This window comes from Protopterus annectens, chromosome 2.part1 (genome assembly GCF_019279795.1).
Source record: "Protopterus annectens isolate FY-2018-M chromosome 2.part1, PAN1.0, whole genome shotgun sequence".
Taxonomy (NCBI): Eukaryota; Metazoa; Chordata; order Ceratodontiformes; family Protopteridae; genus Protopterus; species Protopterus annectens.
In genome coordinates, this window is record NC_056729.1 from 1343618563 (window position 1) to 1343636062 (window position 17500).

General features: G+C 40.0%; 1 protein-coding gene across 2 annotated transcripts in view; it reads right to left on the reverse strand.

Moving 5' to 3' along the window:
• Positions 1-17500, reverse strand: part of SH3TC1 (SH3 domain and tetratricopeptide repeats 1) — a 773464-nt gene that overhangs the window by 264793 nt on the left and 491171 nt on the right. For both annotated transcript variants that reach the window (XM_044062806.1, XM_044062804.1), the window contains one exon: positions 10842-12530. In XM_044062806.1, the coding sequence (XP_043918741.1) occupies positions 10842-12530 (1689 nt within the window). The remainder of the gene's footprint in view (positions 1-10841; positions 12531-17500) is intronic.

Below are 17500 nucleotides of genomic sequence, written 5' to 3' on the forward strand. Positions count from 1 at the left end.
TACTGTTAGCCTGTGTTATATATTTCACACATGCGTTCATAGGTTAGTACTAAGCTAACTGCCCTTGCGAGCCATTTTAAGCCTAGCCAATTATCCCTTGTGAGACTCAAACCCTGCACCTTGTGTTTGTAAGGCAAACATCTTAACCATTAGACTACCCTCCCAAACCTTATTTGTGTTTTGCTTACCGGTGTGCACACACGCGTTGCACTATGATCTTAGACACTGCTATCCTGTTTTGCGACAGTTATAGATTCACAGGTAGTTATTAGGCATGCAGTATAACAAACTATTGTGGAGACTAGCCCAGTTCCTTGTTGTCCTAGAGCACTAGCTGGTTAAGTGACTTACAGAGGGTCACAGGGTAATCAAATTGAAGATAAGGGAATCAAACTCTGGACTGTAGGAACCAACTTGTTAATAGCTCAATGCCTTAATCCTCAATGCTAACTGCCAGACCACTGGCATTATTAACATTCACTATAACAATGAATGAGTAATGCCTGCACAGAGGCTGTAAATAGATGACTTATAAAGCCCTACCCAAGAAAGTGTTATTCACAAACAATATAGAGTTCATTGAAAGGATGCTAGATCACAGACATGAACCGATGAGAAGTATTATAACTGAAAATAATTCATTACAATGGGTAATTACAAATATCATTTGTATTATATGCATTTGATCACATGAAAAGTGGTGAGAATGAATCAATATGCCACTTATGTGCCATGCTATCAGGATAAATTACACCCAGGGCAAAAATTAAGGGCCTAATGACTTAACCCAGTTGCAAAACAAATATTACCTTCTACCCTCATTCTAATACCAAGTTTCTAACTTACTCACTCACTCACTGATTCAAACACACATATATTCACATGAATATAGTGCTCACACCCATTAACTCAAGCAAACACTCTCATAAACATTCCTATGCACATACCCTCACATATTCACTATTTACACTATCACTTATCTCACTCACTCACACTCATGTCATTCAAGTAGTTACTCACTAGCATAGCTACTTGCTTACTGAATGAGTCACTGTTTATCTCTCTCATGCACTCACTGTCTTCCACTGACATGCTGATTCAAATTTATCCTTACTTGTCTGGCATTCCACAGTCTGCACAAAATACATTCCGACCCATCCCATTATCTGCTAAGATAAATAAATGAAAGTAGTGATTATGCACTTTGGAGTGATGCTAAACAGGAAAGGGTTCTTAGTTTGATCAGTTCTAATGGCCCATTGAAAAGGTAGGTAAACCTGACAAAAATCTCATAACAGTGGGTTTCACATACTCGGTCAGTTGCCCTACCCATCTTACCTGACATTCCCTAAAGCAGTGCATTAATGAAGTTGTTGCTAGCTAGTTGTTCTGATATCCTGACATCCTGTGAAACACAAGTACTTGAGACTTGTCACTGATCACTTCTTTACCACTGTAGTCTCATCTGGCACTATAGGCATTAGCCCAAAGTACCGTCTGGTTCAAGATTTTCTAGTAAGATGGTGTCTCTCTACTTGAATAGTTATAAATAAAAAATAAAATTAGGCATAGCTGGCTTTTAATTCATTTGACCAAGAACATGGAAAAAGATTTTCATTTAGAAAATATGGTAACTACGGGACTGCTGAAGTCTCAGTTTAGTGATATTGCTACTACGTTAAACATAGGTTACTGAAAAATGAAATTAAAGCTTTATTCTCCTTATTAAGCGGCACTAACAGATAACTTATGTTTTTTTAACAACTTAAGCAAGAAATTCCTCGGTTTCACTGTCTACTTTTATGCAGATTGTTTGCTGTTTCCACATTCAGAATTATTCTTGCCATTAATTGCAGTTTGCGTGCTGTATGACTTAATGTGGATGTAGTACTGATTCGGGGTGTGCAACAAATGTATTCAGTAAGGTGATGCTATGTATTTAGTACTCTTGTTAGGCCCTTAAACCTTAAAATTATTGGATGACCGGCAATCCTGATGGCTTCACTACAGGAATCTAGACTATCTTAAAATACTGTACCATATAGCTTTATACATACCTTACATTTCAGAACCAAGTGTTGTATGTTTCTAACAAACCTGTAAAACAGTATGGAACACATTATTTCATGAGCTGTACTGCAAGGAAAATGATTAAGAAAAGTGACTTGCAGTTGTCCACTGGTACCAACTCTTTCATTTACTCTGTCTCTTCCATTCCTGCCTCAGTCTTAGCACCATCAACATCATCATCATCCTCTTTTTTTCCCTTTTTCGACATGGGGTTGGGGTGGTATATCAACTGTCGCCATCTCCCGACCTCGATTCATTGCCACTATGCTACCTTCTTCATCAGTCATGCCTGACTATCTCAGATCTTCTCTGTCACAATCCATCCACCTCTTTGCTGGACTCCCACATTTCCTCTTGCCTTGTTCCTTTCTGCCCCAAATCATCTTTACCAGACTGTCCCCTGCTTTTCTGCACATGTGCTCAAACCACTATAATCTATTTGCTTTCACCTTTTCTGTAATTGGAGCTACTTTGGCTTCTGATCTGATATCCTCATTTCTTTGTCTGTCCAACAGCGTGCATCCTACCACCTGTCTCAGGCACTTCATCTCCATTACCTCTAGCTTCCTCAACTGCTCAGACTTTACTGCCCAGGTTTCTGTACCATACAGTAGTATTGGTCACACCATTGTATTGTACACCTTACTTTTCAACTTCTTTGGAATTCCTCTGTTATACTCTACCTCTGCCACTCTGGGACAGATAGTTGAAGCTGTTAATCTGTTCCACTATTTCCCTTTCTATCTCATTTCTCATCTTCTTCTGATTTTCCCTATTTGCTGCCATTATGACTGTCTTATCTGTACTCATTTTCATCCCATGTGCCTTCAGTTTTGTATTCCATTCCCCCTATCTTTTGCTGAAGTTCTTGATCAGTCTGTCTGCAATGTCACATTGTCTGTGTGCAGCAGCTTTGTTGATCTGTATCTCTCTGATCTGTTTGCTAATGTGGTCCATCACCAGTATGAACCGCACTGGGCTCAAAGCTGAACACTGGTGCACACACCCACGCCCACTAGGAACCTCTTTGTGAGGCTAAATACTATTTGTACTTGAGTGATTGGGTCCTTGTACATAGCCTGGACTAATTCTACCAATGTTTCTGAGACTTCCGACCATTAGAGGACTGACAAAATCAGTTTTCTTGAGACCTTGTCATATACTTTCACCAGTCTACGGATGCCCAGTTGGACTATTTTCTCATCTCTGGCTTCTTCTCAGCTATCTATCTAAATTAATACTTTGGGTCATTTGTGCTGCATCCTGATCTAAATTTGAACTGCTAATTTCCCATCTTACTTTGTACTGCTCTGCTTATTTGTTTAGCAAACTTTCTTGCAATGTGACAGGAGTATGGTATTGCTGTACTGCCCACAGTTGTGGATGTCCCCTTAGTTCTTGTACACTGGCGCTAGTATGCTTATTGTCCAGTCATCTGGAGCCATTTCTCCCTTGATTCATCCAGCATTGTGATCATATCCACTATGACCTCATATGAGCCTGCTGCTTTCATAAGTTCATAGGTAGGTACTAGGCTATTGGCCCTAGGGCCAATACAAGCCTAGCCAAAAAGGTACCCTGGCTTTCGCCACCCAAGAAAATTATTTTCCTGTGCCCCTGTCAAGCGGAACCACAGAAGTGATCCCTGGGGTGAATTTCCTATTACCCATCCAATCATCAAGATTTTTCTTGAAGAGTGCTAATGAGGAGCTCTGTTTGACATACTTAGGTAGTCTGAGAGATTGGGGATTTCTTTAAGTGGAGCTTGTCCAACAGCTCTGGATTTGACATAGCTTTGTATGTTAGGCAGAGATTGCCTCTGAGTAGGCGATATGCTACGGAGTAAAGGTGGAGTTTTTTGAGATGGTCTGCGTAGGGCATCTGTTTGAGGCCAGTAATCCTCTTTGTGAGGTATTTCTGTGGCCTTTCCAGTTGTTGTAGATGTCTTGTGAGGTACATACCAAAAAGGGCATTGTATTCTATAATGGGTCTAATGAATGATGAGTAGAGGGGAACAATGACCTATTTTTTTCTGGATGAGAAACGTTTTGTGATGAGGTGTGCCACGTAGAAGGATTTCCTGACCACTGTGGAAATCTGATTATCAAAGGAGAGACTACTGTCCGCCTGTGTCCCAAGGTCTCTTATCACACTTTTGGTGTTAAGTAGACTACCACCTATGTTGTAGTTCATGGGTACAGAGTTTTTACCAAAGGGGATGACAATGCACTTTTTGGCACTGAGCTTGAGGCCATGACTTTGACATCAGGCATCTGTCTCAGTGAGGCCCTTTTGTAGGATGTCCACATCATTAGGAATTTTGATTATGGCTCCTAGTTTTCAGTCATCTGTGAATTTAGTTAGCCAAAGACCTTTTGTGTTAGCCTGTACTTCAGAGAAGTAGATACCAAACAGGAGAGGACCCAGGACTGAACCCTGTGGTACTCCACTTGTCACTGGTCTGAAGTCTGATTTGGAATCTGTTACTTTCACAGTGTGGGTTGTGTCAGTGAGCCAGTTGCCAACCCATCTTGTGACATAGAGATTTATACCTAGTTTAGTGAGTTTATCTATAATTCCAGAGTGGGGGATGGTGTTGAACACCTTGGCGAGATCTAGATAGGCTGTGGGAACCACCTTACCCTCATCTATGGCTTTGGTGACTGCTTCAAAGAAGATTATCAGGTTTAGGAGACATGATCTGCCTTTTACAAACCCAAACTGTGTGGGGTCCAGAGTTTGGAGATCTCCAATGTCTTTGTTTATGAGTTCCATGATGACACATTCCACGGCCTTGCAGACCAGGCTAGTCAGGGTAATATTAGGCTATGCCCCACAACAAGGGTGTGATATCAAGGAAAAGAGTGCATTCAGTCAGCAGTTGCAGGACCAGGCTTCATTTTCATTAGTGCTGTTCTTATTTCTTCTAGAGTGCGGTCATCCTCTTCTTTCATTGCAGGCTGTGTCTAAGACAGTACAGTGTGGTTGTCTTCATTCAGAAGCTGCTGAAAATACTCCTTCCATCTGCCTTTGATTTCCTGTGGGATGGTTGCAGATTGTTATTGGCATCCCTTACAAATGGTGTCTGACCATCTTCATTATCTTTATGTCTTTGCCTTGCAAGCTGAAAGAGCTTTTTTGTACCATCCACTGAGTCACTTTCCAGGAGATGGTAGGGTGCCTCTGGTGCCTTTTTCTTTGCTATTGCAATGCTTTACTTAGCCTCTTTGTATTCCTGATTTGCCTGGTCCATCTTTTCTATTTCCCATTTTTTTTTATTTCTTTTGATGACTTTCTGGAGTCCACCACCAGGTTTTTTATGTATCTCATTTCCATGCCTGGCTTGGCCAAATACTTGTCCTGTAATCCTCACATATGCTGTTTTTGAGGTACTGCCATTCTTATTCAATGCCACCCATTTCCTCTTCTTCTTGAGGTGCTAGAGCCCTTGAATTCCTTAAACTCTTGTCCTTTCTCATCTCAACTTCAAGGTCTTCAGACTAGTCTCTGTTGAGACTTACAGCCTTCTCTGATCAATGCTTGCAGCTAATTGTGGCAACCAGTGGTTTATGCTGTGGACTGACTGTTTCTCTGGGGCTGACTTTGCAATCGCTGATTCTACTCCAATGCCCTTTCCTTGCTACAGGGAAGTTGCATATTTGCCAGTCTTGTACGTCACCCTGTGATTGTATCTCATGCAGAAACATGTGTTGGCCAACAGCAAACCATTTGCCAGATAGAAGTCTAAAATTCTAGAATGGCCTCTCCTTCTTTATTCCTGCTCTTCCACCCATATGGCCCAAAGCAGTCCTCATATCCTGTTCTGTCTGTACCAAAATATGCATTCAGGTCCACAATTACTACATTAACTCATGTTGTCATACTTTAGCTAGTAATTTCTGCAACTGCTGACTGAATGCACTATTTTCCTTGATATCACAACCTTGTTGTGGGGCATAGCCTAAGATTATTAATATTGTTCTATCATTAGGCTGGAGTCTGCTGGAGTCTTATTGCCATGAATCTGTCACTAAGTCTGATGACATCCCTCAATGTCTTCTGAAACCTCTTCCTCACCACAATCCCCACACCATTTCTAGTCCATCCTCTCTGGATCCCAAGGGTCCTTAGCAATTCTTAGTTCATGTTGGGCAGGTTGATTGGTTTTGTGTCCAGATTTCTCTCAACAGAGCTATATTGCAGGCAGCTCTGTTGGCAACTGGACACCAGTTGGCCAATAGCTTATTGACACCGGGCTGTTGGGCTTTATGTCAGGTACACACTGGCTGAGATGATGCTTAAACCAGTTTGTCTATACAACTCTTCCACCTATATGGCACCATCTAGAGTCTGTAGTGCTGCCCAGTGATCCATTCTTGGGTAGGTTTCAGGTAGAAATACTCAGCATATTTTTGGGAAATGGGAAGAACTCCACAGAAACCCTGAGAACACATACAAATTACATATAGGCATTGGCTGGAGGCCAGGATTGGACCTTGTACCTTGTAGACAAAGACCTTAACCATTATGGCAACTGGTCTCTCTTTAACCTTAGCACCCTTACATTGTAAGTTTCCAAACTGTTTACTGATACAGAGAACAGATAATTTTCCTGGAAACCTACTCAGTATTGCAACATGGAATACAGAATCTCATAACAATGTAATAGGAAGGTTGCAAGCTTCCAGTAATTCATGTTTTACTGGATCAGGACTGCCTAGATCATGCATTAACTGAATAGTGGAATTGGAGAAAAAGATGAAGAACATGGAAAAGAAAAGTAAAACTCACATTTTTCCTCTTCTCCAGGTATGAGTTACCTTGTTGTTTGTCTTGTTTGTTAGGGGTCGCCACAGCAGAACTCTGGTCTGCTAATGACTGGCAGTAGATTTTTATGGTGCCAAGTTGCCAGCCTAATGCCAACCTTCAGCGAAGGCATGCCCATTCACGCATGTCTTTCGAACGCCACTCGACTGCAGGGAGGAGATGCAGACTCCACACAGAAAGCACTCCAGCCGAGAATTGAACAGGAGAACCTCTTGCTGTGAGGCAACAACGTTACCACTGCACCACCGCAGCTTCTACCTAACTACTATATTCAGAGAATGATGGTATTGGGAGCTTGTCCTCACATCACAGGTGCTGGGGAGCTTGCTCTGCAGCAAAAAAAAAAAAAAAAAAAAAAAAAACCTTGGGAGACTTTACTGAACTATAATAAACCATTTTTGCTGTTGTATGCCTTATGCATAAGCTGGTTAACAAAGGTACATGTCTTCTACTCAGACACTGGTTAAACCAAAGACAGGCTTCCATGATACGGAGATTACTTTCTGGCCAAGGACACTTGATCGCAAATCATTATTTAAAGGTTGGTGTAATGATGTCATAGTGTTAAGTAAAATGTGCTGCCCTGACCTAGAAATGTTTTCTGTTAATTGTAGACCTTTTTATTCACCTCAGGAGTTCTCTTCATTTATTCTGGTTAATGTTTGTATTCCACCTCAAGCCTGTGTTACAAAAAATGTCTGATCAGATAATGTGCTTGGAGCAGAATTATCCAAACCCCCTTCTGATTATTCTGGGGAATTTTAATAAGGCAAATCTCAGTCATGAACTTCCTAAATTTATATAGTACATAAAGTGTCCTACCAGAGACAGGAACACACTGGATCATTGTTATACAGTGTCAAAACATTCTTATCGTGCTGTCCCCCATGCAGATTTGGGCTTTTCTGACCACTGTCTGATTCATTTACTTCCTATCTATAACAGCAAGTTAAAAAATCTGTTAAACCTGTGATCAACACAGCGAGAAGGTGGACTATTGAGGCAAAGCTGAAGCTTAAAGCCTGCTTTGATTGTGCAGATTGGAGTGTCTTTGAAGATTCTGTTTCTAACTTGCATGAACTAGCAGACACAGTGATATCTTATGTCAGCTTCTGTGAAGATATGTGTGTCTCCATTAAGAACTGGTTAAAATTTTACAACAGCAAACCCTGCTCTACTGCTTTACTTAAGCAACTTCGTCAAGCCAAGGAGGATGCCTACAGAAGTGGGGACAGAACACTTTTTAGGCAGGCAAGGAAAACACTGACAAGCAAAATCAAAGTGGGCTAAAAAGAACCGTTCTGAAAAGCTGAAAAAAACATTTTTAGTCAATGATCCTGCATCAGTGTGGAAAGGTCTACAAAACACTACAAACTACAGGAAACCACCCCCCTACACTGCAACTAATTACCAGCTGGCTAATGAATCGAATGCTTTTTACTGCAGTTCTGATAAACGTGAGGCTACAAATGATAGTTTCCAGCTCTGCCAGCGTTCAGACTTTTATGACTCTCTCATCCATACATTCTCTCTTTCAGCCTGCATTAATTATCTCTGAGGAGGATGTGTATAATTTTTTTAAAAGACAGCAAATTAAGAAAGCAGCTGGTCCAGATGGGGTTTCACCCTCCTGTATAAAAACATGTGCTGATCAGCTGGCTCCTGTTTTTACTTGGATTTTTAATAAATCATTAGAACTGCGTGATGTTTCCTTATGTTTCAAACAAGCCACAATCATTCCAGTACCTAAAACAATCCACTATAACAGAACTGAATGACTACAGGCCTGTTGCTTTGACATTGGTGGTCATGAAAACTTTTCAGAGGCTGGTGTTATCTCACTTGTATGATATTACAACTCCCTCATTGGACCACCTTTAGTTTGCTTATTGAGAGAACCAGTCAGTGAATGATGCAGCTAATATGGGCCTGCACTATATCTTGCAACAGCTTGACAACCCAGGGACATATGCAAGGATTCTGTTTGCGGACTTCAGCTCAGCATTTAATACAATAATTCCAGAACTTCTTCACTTGAAACTCTCCCAGCTTTCCATTCCTGTTTCCGCCTGTCAATGGATCACCAATCTTCTAACCAATAGGAAACAGCAGGCGAAACTGGGGAAATTTACATCTAGCTATTGCATGATCAATACAGGTGCCCCCCAGGGATGTGTGCTCTCCCCATTACTACTCTCCCTCTACATTAATGACTGCATCTCTAAGGACCCCTCTGTCAGACTTATTAACTACCCAGATGATACAACTATCATTGGTCTCATCAGGAATGGTGATGAGTCTGGATACTGATGGGAGGTTGAGCAGCTGGCCTTTTGGTATAGTCAGAATAATCTGGAACTGAGCACTCTTAAAACTGTGGACAATGGACTTTAGGAGTGGTACTACAATATTATCCCCCTCTTTATATTTAATACTACTGTGTCAGTTGTGGAATCCTTCAAGTTTTTGAGATCTATAACCTCCCGGGACTTGACGTGGGAGACCAATGTAGGGTCCATCATAAAAAAGGAACAACAGTGAAAGTACTTTCTGTGACAGCTGAGGAAGTGCAAACTCCCACAGGAACTGTTGATTCAGTTCTAAACAGCAGTCCTTGAGTTTGTTCCCAGCTCATCCATAACAGTGTAGTTTGGATCTCTGTCTAATCATGACAAAAGTAGGTTTCGTCGAATAGTCAGATCTGCTGAAAATATCATTTGTGCTAGTTTGCCCTCCTTACAGGACCTGTACTATTCCAGAGTCATGAAAAGGGCAGAGAAGATCATCACTGACCCTTCATATCCAGGCCACCATCTTTTTGAACTATACCATCAGCCAGGCGTTATAGACTAATATGCACCAATACAAGCAGATATAAGAACATTTTTTTTCCACAGACCATCAAGTTCATAAACAGCTAACTCAGCTTATTAGGTAAGGATTTTCTTTTTCCCAAGTCTCCGAAGATTCTGCAGTATTGTTTACATATTGTTAATACTTGTTTCTTTCAGAGTTTATTTCAGTATTTCTTGCACTGAGTTGCACTTTGCACCTTGTATGTATATGTATGTGTATATGTATATGTATATTTACTTTTTTGTCTTGTTCTTAATAGCTGTATGTATGTCATTTATGTAATTCATACTTGGAGAGTCAAGGAAACCAGAGTCAAATTCCTTGTATGCGTACATACTTGGCCAATAAATGTGATTCTGATTCTGATTATGGCTAAGCTAAAAGTGATTTTTTTTTCTAAAGCAAATTCAAGCTATGGAATAAATTAATACATGTCACACATAGTTTTTGGACTAAACAAATGTGGTAGTAAATTGAAAACATTACTTATATGGGAGGCATGCTATAATTGCTTGAGGAATGCACATCCATCCATCCATCCATCCATCCATCCATCCATCCATCCATCCATCCATCCATCATCAACCCCTTTTCCCATTTTTGCACATGGGGTTGGGGTGTCATCTACAGTAAAATATTACAAGAAACAAACAAACAATTGGAATTACACTGCTTCTGTGTACTGCCTGATGAAAATGTACTTGTTACCCTTCTAATTTTGAAAGACTTTTACAGTGGAAAGAAAGCCTTATCATTAACTGTTCATTCACGCATTGTATCTGATTTTAATAACACTGACTAATTATCTAAGGTGAGTTTAGTTGAATATTGAGACTGAACATTTTTAGCAGTGTGCTAAGGAATATACTGGTACCATATTCAGAATTTTACATACTAGACAATGCTTACCCATATGCTTCCATTCACAGGTCAGAGATGTATTTAAACTATGTATGCAAACAATGTATTGCTTCAGTTGGACAGCACATGGATTTAAACCTGTTCCAATCTACTCTCCTGTAATGATACATTTATTACTAACAATGTTAATCATATTTATTTCAAAATATTTACATAAAAGTACTTACAATTAATATGGCTTACACTGATGGCTACCAGAAGGGCCCATTCATAGCACAGTTGGCCCCTTTCCTTCTGTCTTTGACCTACATACTGTTGACCAAGGCTGAGAAGAACTTGAATAAATTCAGTATAATAGCTTCCACTTTGCAGTCTGCAAAACAGTTTGACAGAAGTTAGAAGATAATACTCAGCCAGAAGATGAGCTGACAAGTGAAGGAAAAGAAAACCAATATTAGCCTGGACAATAGCCTGATTATGTTTTAAACCCATCTCATCTGAGATACACAATGCTTTGAAATAATTTTCAGTAGCCTTTTTTGTGCTAGAGGTTCTTCTGAGACAAATGGCACTCATGTTGTAAGCAATACCCTTCTGAAGGTGAGTACTGCTTGAAGAGCAGGATTCCAAAACTGGAAACAAAATGGCTAATGCCTCAATGTCCTGACCACTGAGGATATACAACCAAGCTAAGGAAATTTGTTCATCAATTACCTCAACGGAATTCATGCAGACCTCTAGAGCTATGGCCTTTTTCATGTAACAAATAGATTTTTCATATATTCCATGGGAGCGGCACAACTCTGATAAACTTAGGTATACAGTCTTACAAAATAGTTGCTGTTTTCCTTCAGGGAATAAGGAAAGAGTTTTCCTAAGGTATGGTGCAAGTTGGGCAGGTGCTGTGTGCCCTTTCCTGAGACCAAAAAGCTTGGTGGAATTTTTGATAAGAAACTGCATACTTTTCATACAGTCAGTAAGTGAACAACTACAGTGTGAAGTAATAGCATTCACACAGCTTGCTGCAAGATGGGGCAGGCATTTTTCATTGTACAAATCAGCAAGTATAAAATAATAATGTATCACGTGAAGGTTTGTCTGGGAAAGGAAATTGTTGCTAAGAAGCAGCAGCCTTTCTATAAATGGTAATGCCTCTTCATGTTGGTTATAACTTGTGTAGAGTGTTATTAAAAGAATACATATTCTTACTTCAGCTTGCTGATTCTGAGTTAATATGGCTTTCTTTAAGACATATCTAAGAACTTCTGACTCTGCTTCTGTGCTACAGATGTATTTTGGCATCCCCAACAGAAGTGCTGCTAACTTTTCAAAAACAGGAGATGCTTTCTCCTTGTTCTTCTGCTTCAAGTAAATACACGTTAGATTTGAGTAGACGGCTGTTAATAGAAATACATCTGTAAAATCTCCTTTGTTAACACCTATTGCTTCTTCAAAATAAACTCTAGCTTGGGAGAATTTCATTTTCCTAGCGCACAGTCTGCCAAGCAGATAACATATCCTTGCTTGTGCACAGTTCATCTTTTTCTTCTTTGCAGCTTCTCTCGCCAGTTCAAGATAATACACCAGGTCCTCTTCTTCGTGATAACCATAGAACAGTGAATGGAGGAAAGAAAAGGAAAAGTCGTACAGGGATTTAAAATGAATATTGTATTCCCTGCTGTTCAAGAACAGAAGCAGTGACTGCAGAATCTCAGATCTACAGCTGTCTTCATTCTGGCCTATACAAAATCGTGGTTCTTTTTGTTCAGTAAGTGATGATGAAGCATCTTTATCAAATATGTTTGTTGCACTGACCATGGATGTTTTGCAGATTTGATCTCTGGGCTCACTGATAGTTTTAAGGACATTGTCATGTGTAGAGTCTTCATCTGTGTCATTTAATTGATGTAATATTTCTGCCAAGAAAGAAAGAAAGAGATATTACTCATTACATCCAAGTGACACCTCCAGGTGCATCTGCAGTTAACTCCTACTGATGCCTCTAGGTGTCAAATATTGCTTGTTCATATTTCCAGCAATAATTCCAAAACCATGCTACGTGCAAGGTTTTAAAAGATTCATCTTAAGGCTTACACAATGGCAAACTCAACTATAGTAATATTTGACCTCTGTCTATTGCAGGGAAATACATATTAATTGTTGTTTTTATGATATTAATTTATATAGATATAATTTTCACATTTTTCTAAATATCTCAACAACCAAATAACACAGACAGAATTCCGTAGCCTCATATGAAAGCTCTCATCTAGATGAATACAATGCCGCTGATTGTATGTGTGTAACTTCAGTGGTTGTTGAGCTATTGTAAGTTGTTTACAAAGTATTATACATATAATAGTTACTGCGTTTACTGTGACTTATAAAATTCAGTTTAAGACCTAGAACTGAAAGAATACTACTGGTATAAAAATAGTTTGTGTTGAAGGGATTGCCATTTATACTTCTTTATTAACTCCTACGGTTCCTGAGATATGAACATTTGTTTGAAATGTGAGGACATGACTTGATTTTGTCAAAAGGCTTAGGCTCCGCCCATTGGAAGTTACAGTGCAAACTTCCTGAGCTCCATTGGAATGAATGAGTAAAATTCCTTATTGTTAATTTTCTGTAATGCTTGTTGTCCAGGGATGAAGGTTTACTTAACTAGATGGCTTCATTCTGTGGTAGGAAGCAAAATTAAACAGACGTGAAAATAACTGAAGAGAATGAGCTGCTAGTTATGCTTTCAACAAACAGAAATGGTTTGGCTAAGATATTGAAAATACCCCCTGACTACAACAAAAAGGTTTGCTGAGTCTTCTGCTATGCAGCCCACTAACTCAAAAATTCCTCACCTAATTCAACTTTCCATCAATAATTCTTCAAGCCTAAAATGCATCTAACTGGCTCTAGATAAACCTTAATGTTTCTCGTTTGGTTGTTGGGTATGGCATTTTAGCAGTACAAATGTCTTGCTGCTTAAATGTTTTTAGTTCTATTTCTACATATCGGCTGTATACTGCTGTGGGGTGTTGATTTACCTATTCTAGGCTGTTTATGACTGCGTTCTCCTCAACCACGAGAAGGGATGGATATGCAAGGCCATTAGCCCACCAAGGAATTACACCTAATTTCAACAAAATGAACCATGAGAGATGTCTGTGCAAGAGTTCTGGGATAGCTTACACAACAGTCATTCACACATGCTTGTGTGGTTCCAGGCTTCCCTTCGTATTTTCAACATCTGCAGTACAGTGTCACCTGTATGTCAAACAGTATATGGTCAATCTAGTTTCCCATGAGGTACTGCCTGCAGTACCTAGTCCCACATACAGATGAAGTTTCTACTTTACAGAAATTGCCTACTGGGTTCTGTGAGCTTCTCTACTGATTCAGTATTCTACAATGGTAACATATGATACTGTACAATGCTAAATTATTTTAGTACAGTTAATGGGCACTTCTAAATAGGGCCTGGCAGATCCCTATCTTTTAGACTCAGTTATGAAGTAACCGCTCAACATGGCGTGATACTCCACATCCAAGGCCTTTTGGAATGTGGGCTAGTACCACCCTGTGTTAAGCTGTGTAATGGTGCATTACATAATAGTCAGAAGTACAGATGAACTTCTAGGTACCCTTATAGCAAACTAGCAACAAAACCTATGCAAATGTGGGATTAGGAAGATGAGTGCCTACAGGAATTACCTTAGAAAATTATATGAAAACTGACATAATAGTCATACCTGTGGAAGGATTATGAAAGTGTAAGGATAGTAATTAAAAATTTTGTTAAATAAGACATATTTTGGATGAAGATGGAAGTTAATGAGTGGAATAAAGAGAAGAAGGGTGGCAAGGACAATAGAAGGAAAGTATTGGAAGAAAAGAGAGAGTTGGTGCAGATACTGGCTAATAAAGTTTATAAATGGAGTAATTGGGAGAACTTATAATGGCTGCTCAGTCAGTGTTATTTCTGTATTACTAAAGTCAGTTAGAGACACAATGTGACAATTTCTGAACTTGTTTGTGTTACCATGTCTTAACAGGTTTGTCTTGCTGTCTGAAGCTATAATCCTTAGGCCTAACCCTATCAGTAAACCTAGCAACTGAAATATAGAAAATGAATGCATACAAGTAAATGCTTGCTATCTTTTCTAATGGGCTATATAAGAAATAAAATTCATTGAATAAAACCATTTTCCACTTTTCTGCAGTCCTTCTGTAGGAGTTTAAACAAGAAACAACACTCACTGGAAGCTATCCTCACCCTGGAAGATGCTGACATTTGTGCAGTCACTGAGACCTGGTTTAAGGCTGTGGAGAGCACCCAAGCTATACCAGGTTACATTTCCTTCCACATGTTCAGACCACAAACTTAAGGCATGAGAACTAAATGGGGTGGTATATCAATATTCATTAAAGAAAAATACACCTCTAGATTGGTTAAGCAGCATGATTCCCTTGAATTATTTCAGGTGAAACTGACTGTAGCTAAGACCCCTCTTCAGGTCATTGCCAGCTAAAAGACCCCCTCCATGAATCATGACTCAGCCTACTTTGTTCTACTTGAGTCAATCAAGATACAACCAACACCCTAGTTTTGGGTGACTGTACCCGTCCATAGACTAGGTAAATTATACATGCTGTAACTCACTTGCCCAAAGGTTCCTGGACTTTGTCAACTCCAATGCCCTGGACCAGCTGGTTGACAAACCCACAAGGGGCTCAAACATCCTGGACCTGGTGCTCACCAACATGGGAGACTGCTGCACCACCCCCATTGTGTGGTCATCCCTGGTGAGATCTGATGACAAATCAGTTTGGCTAGAAGTAACTATAACATAAGACCCCCCCACCCCTTAGCAACAACTAGACTAAAAAACTTCTCCATGGCCAATTACAACCTCTTATGTGATGGCATAAATAGCTTCACAGCCCCTCCCCTATGCTGAGTTATACTCCAGTGCTTTATACAAGCACCTGTACAATTGCATTGACTCTGCTGTACCTGATAGAACTAAAGTAAGATTTTCAAGGAAAAACAAACCTGTCTGGTGGACAACTGCAATTAATAGGTTATGCAATAGGCGAAAGAAATTGCTGTCTAAGAGTAGGAAGGAATTGTCTTAAAACAGGAAACACCCCTTCCTTAACTTAAACAAGCAAGTAAGACTCTTACTGAAGCCCTACAAAGCTAACTACAAATCCAAATTAGCTTCCCTAACTAAGGATAACCATAAGGCATTCTTTAGTTATATCCGTTACCTCAAAGGTAAGGCCTAGATTTAGCTGAACTCATAGATAATGGTACTACATATATAGAACCTGTGGATATAGCAAACCTGGTGGATGACAAGTTCAATGAAAACTTCACTCAGCTGTCCCTGCCACATATGTCTCAAAACATCTCTAACACCTGTCCCCCACCTAGTATCTCTGAGAAGTGTTTCTTAAAAATTATCTCCAAGGCCAAAAACACAACCTCTATGGGACGAAACAACATCCCGGAATGTGTTCTATATGGGTTAAAACAGGAATTAGCATCAACATTGTGCACACTTTTCAATCACAGCCTAAGGACTGGCTTCATCCTAGCAGAATGGAAAACAGCTACCATCATCCCTTTGCACAAAGGGGGGGGGGGTGCATGCACGGACCCTGGGAACTATAGACCCATTAGCCTGATCAACCTTATCTGCAAGGCCATGAAACGAATCATCATGGACCTTATTAACAAAGATATAGAAAATTTCCAAATGCTCAACCCCACCCAGTTTGGCTTTGTCAAGGGGAGAACATGCCTGTTAAACTTGGTGGACTTCTTTGAGACAGTCACCAAAGCCCTAAGCAAGGGCAAATTTGTGCATACACCCTACCTAGACTTAGCCAAGGCCTTTGACAAAATCCACCATTCAGGCATCATTGATAAACTCACCCAGCTGGGTATCAACCCATATATTGTCAGGTGGGTTGCAAACCGGTTCACTGACACAACTAATACGGTCAAACTAGGGGACTCCATCTCCTTCAGCAGACCTGTAACCAATGGTGTTCCACAAGGATCGGTTCTGGGACCCTACTGCTTGGAATCTACTTCTCTAAAGTACAGGTTAAAACTGAAGGACTGTTGCTGACAAAGTTTGCTGATGACTGCAGACTGGGAGTGATCATTGAAACCCCTAGTGCTGTCAGCATCCTGCAAGAAGGTTTTTCACAGACTAATGACTGGTGCCAAAGTCATGGTTTTAAACTAAATGAAAAAAAAAATGCATTATCACCCCCTTTGGCAAGGGTCATGTTCCTGCAAATTACCATATCTGGGCACACAGGTTGACAGCAACCTTAACTTCCATCATCACTTCTCCACAGTAGTAAGAAGGACATTTTATATTGCTCATCTCATAAGTAAGAGCATTGCCTCTAGAAAAAAAAAGGTTATAACCCCCATGTACTCTTCCCACATCAGGCTAATAATAGAGTACAATTCCCCTTTGGTATGTTCCTTTCTAAACACCTGCAGCAATTAGAGAGACCACAAAGGGTTCCTTAGAAAGAAAATTCAGGGTCTTCAAGATTTGTCTTATGCATACAGATTGAAATCATTGTCATGTTATTCTGTGTCATACAGACTGCACAGAGGTGACCTGTGCCTTACATGCAGAGCAATCTTTGACTCAGCTTTAATGGAAATCCTGCACATTCGCAAGTCAAATGGCACATGGGTTACTCATTCAAGGACCTTAACCTGGTATGTGCTATCAACAGAACTTGTTGGACAGACAGATTTGTCTCACAGAGGTTGCCCCACTTTTGAAACATGCTTCCTATTCATGTTAAACAAAGGTCCTCATTGACCCTATTTAAGTGTATTTTGGACAAT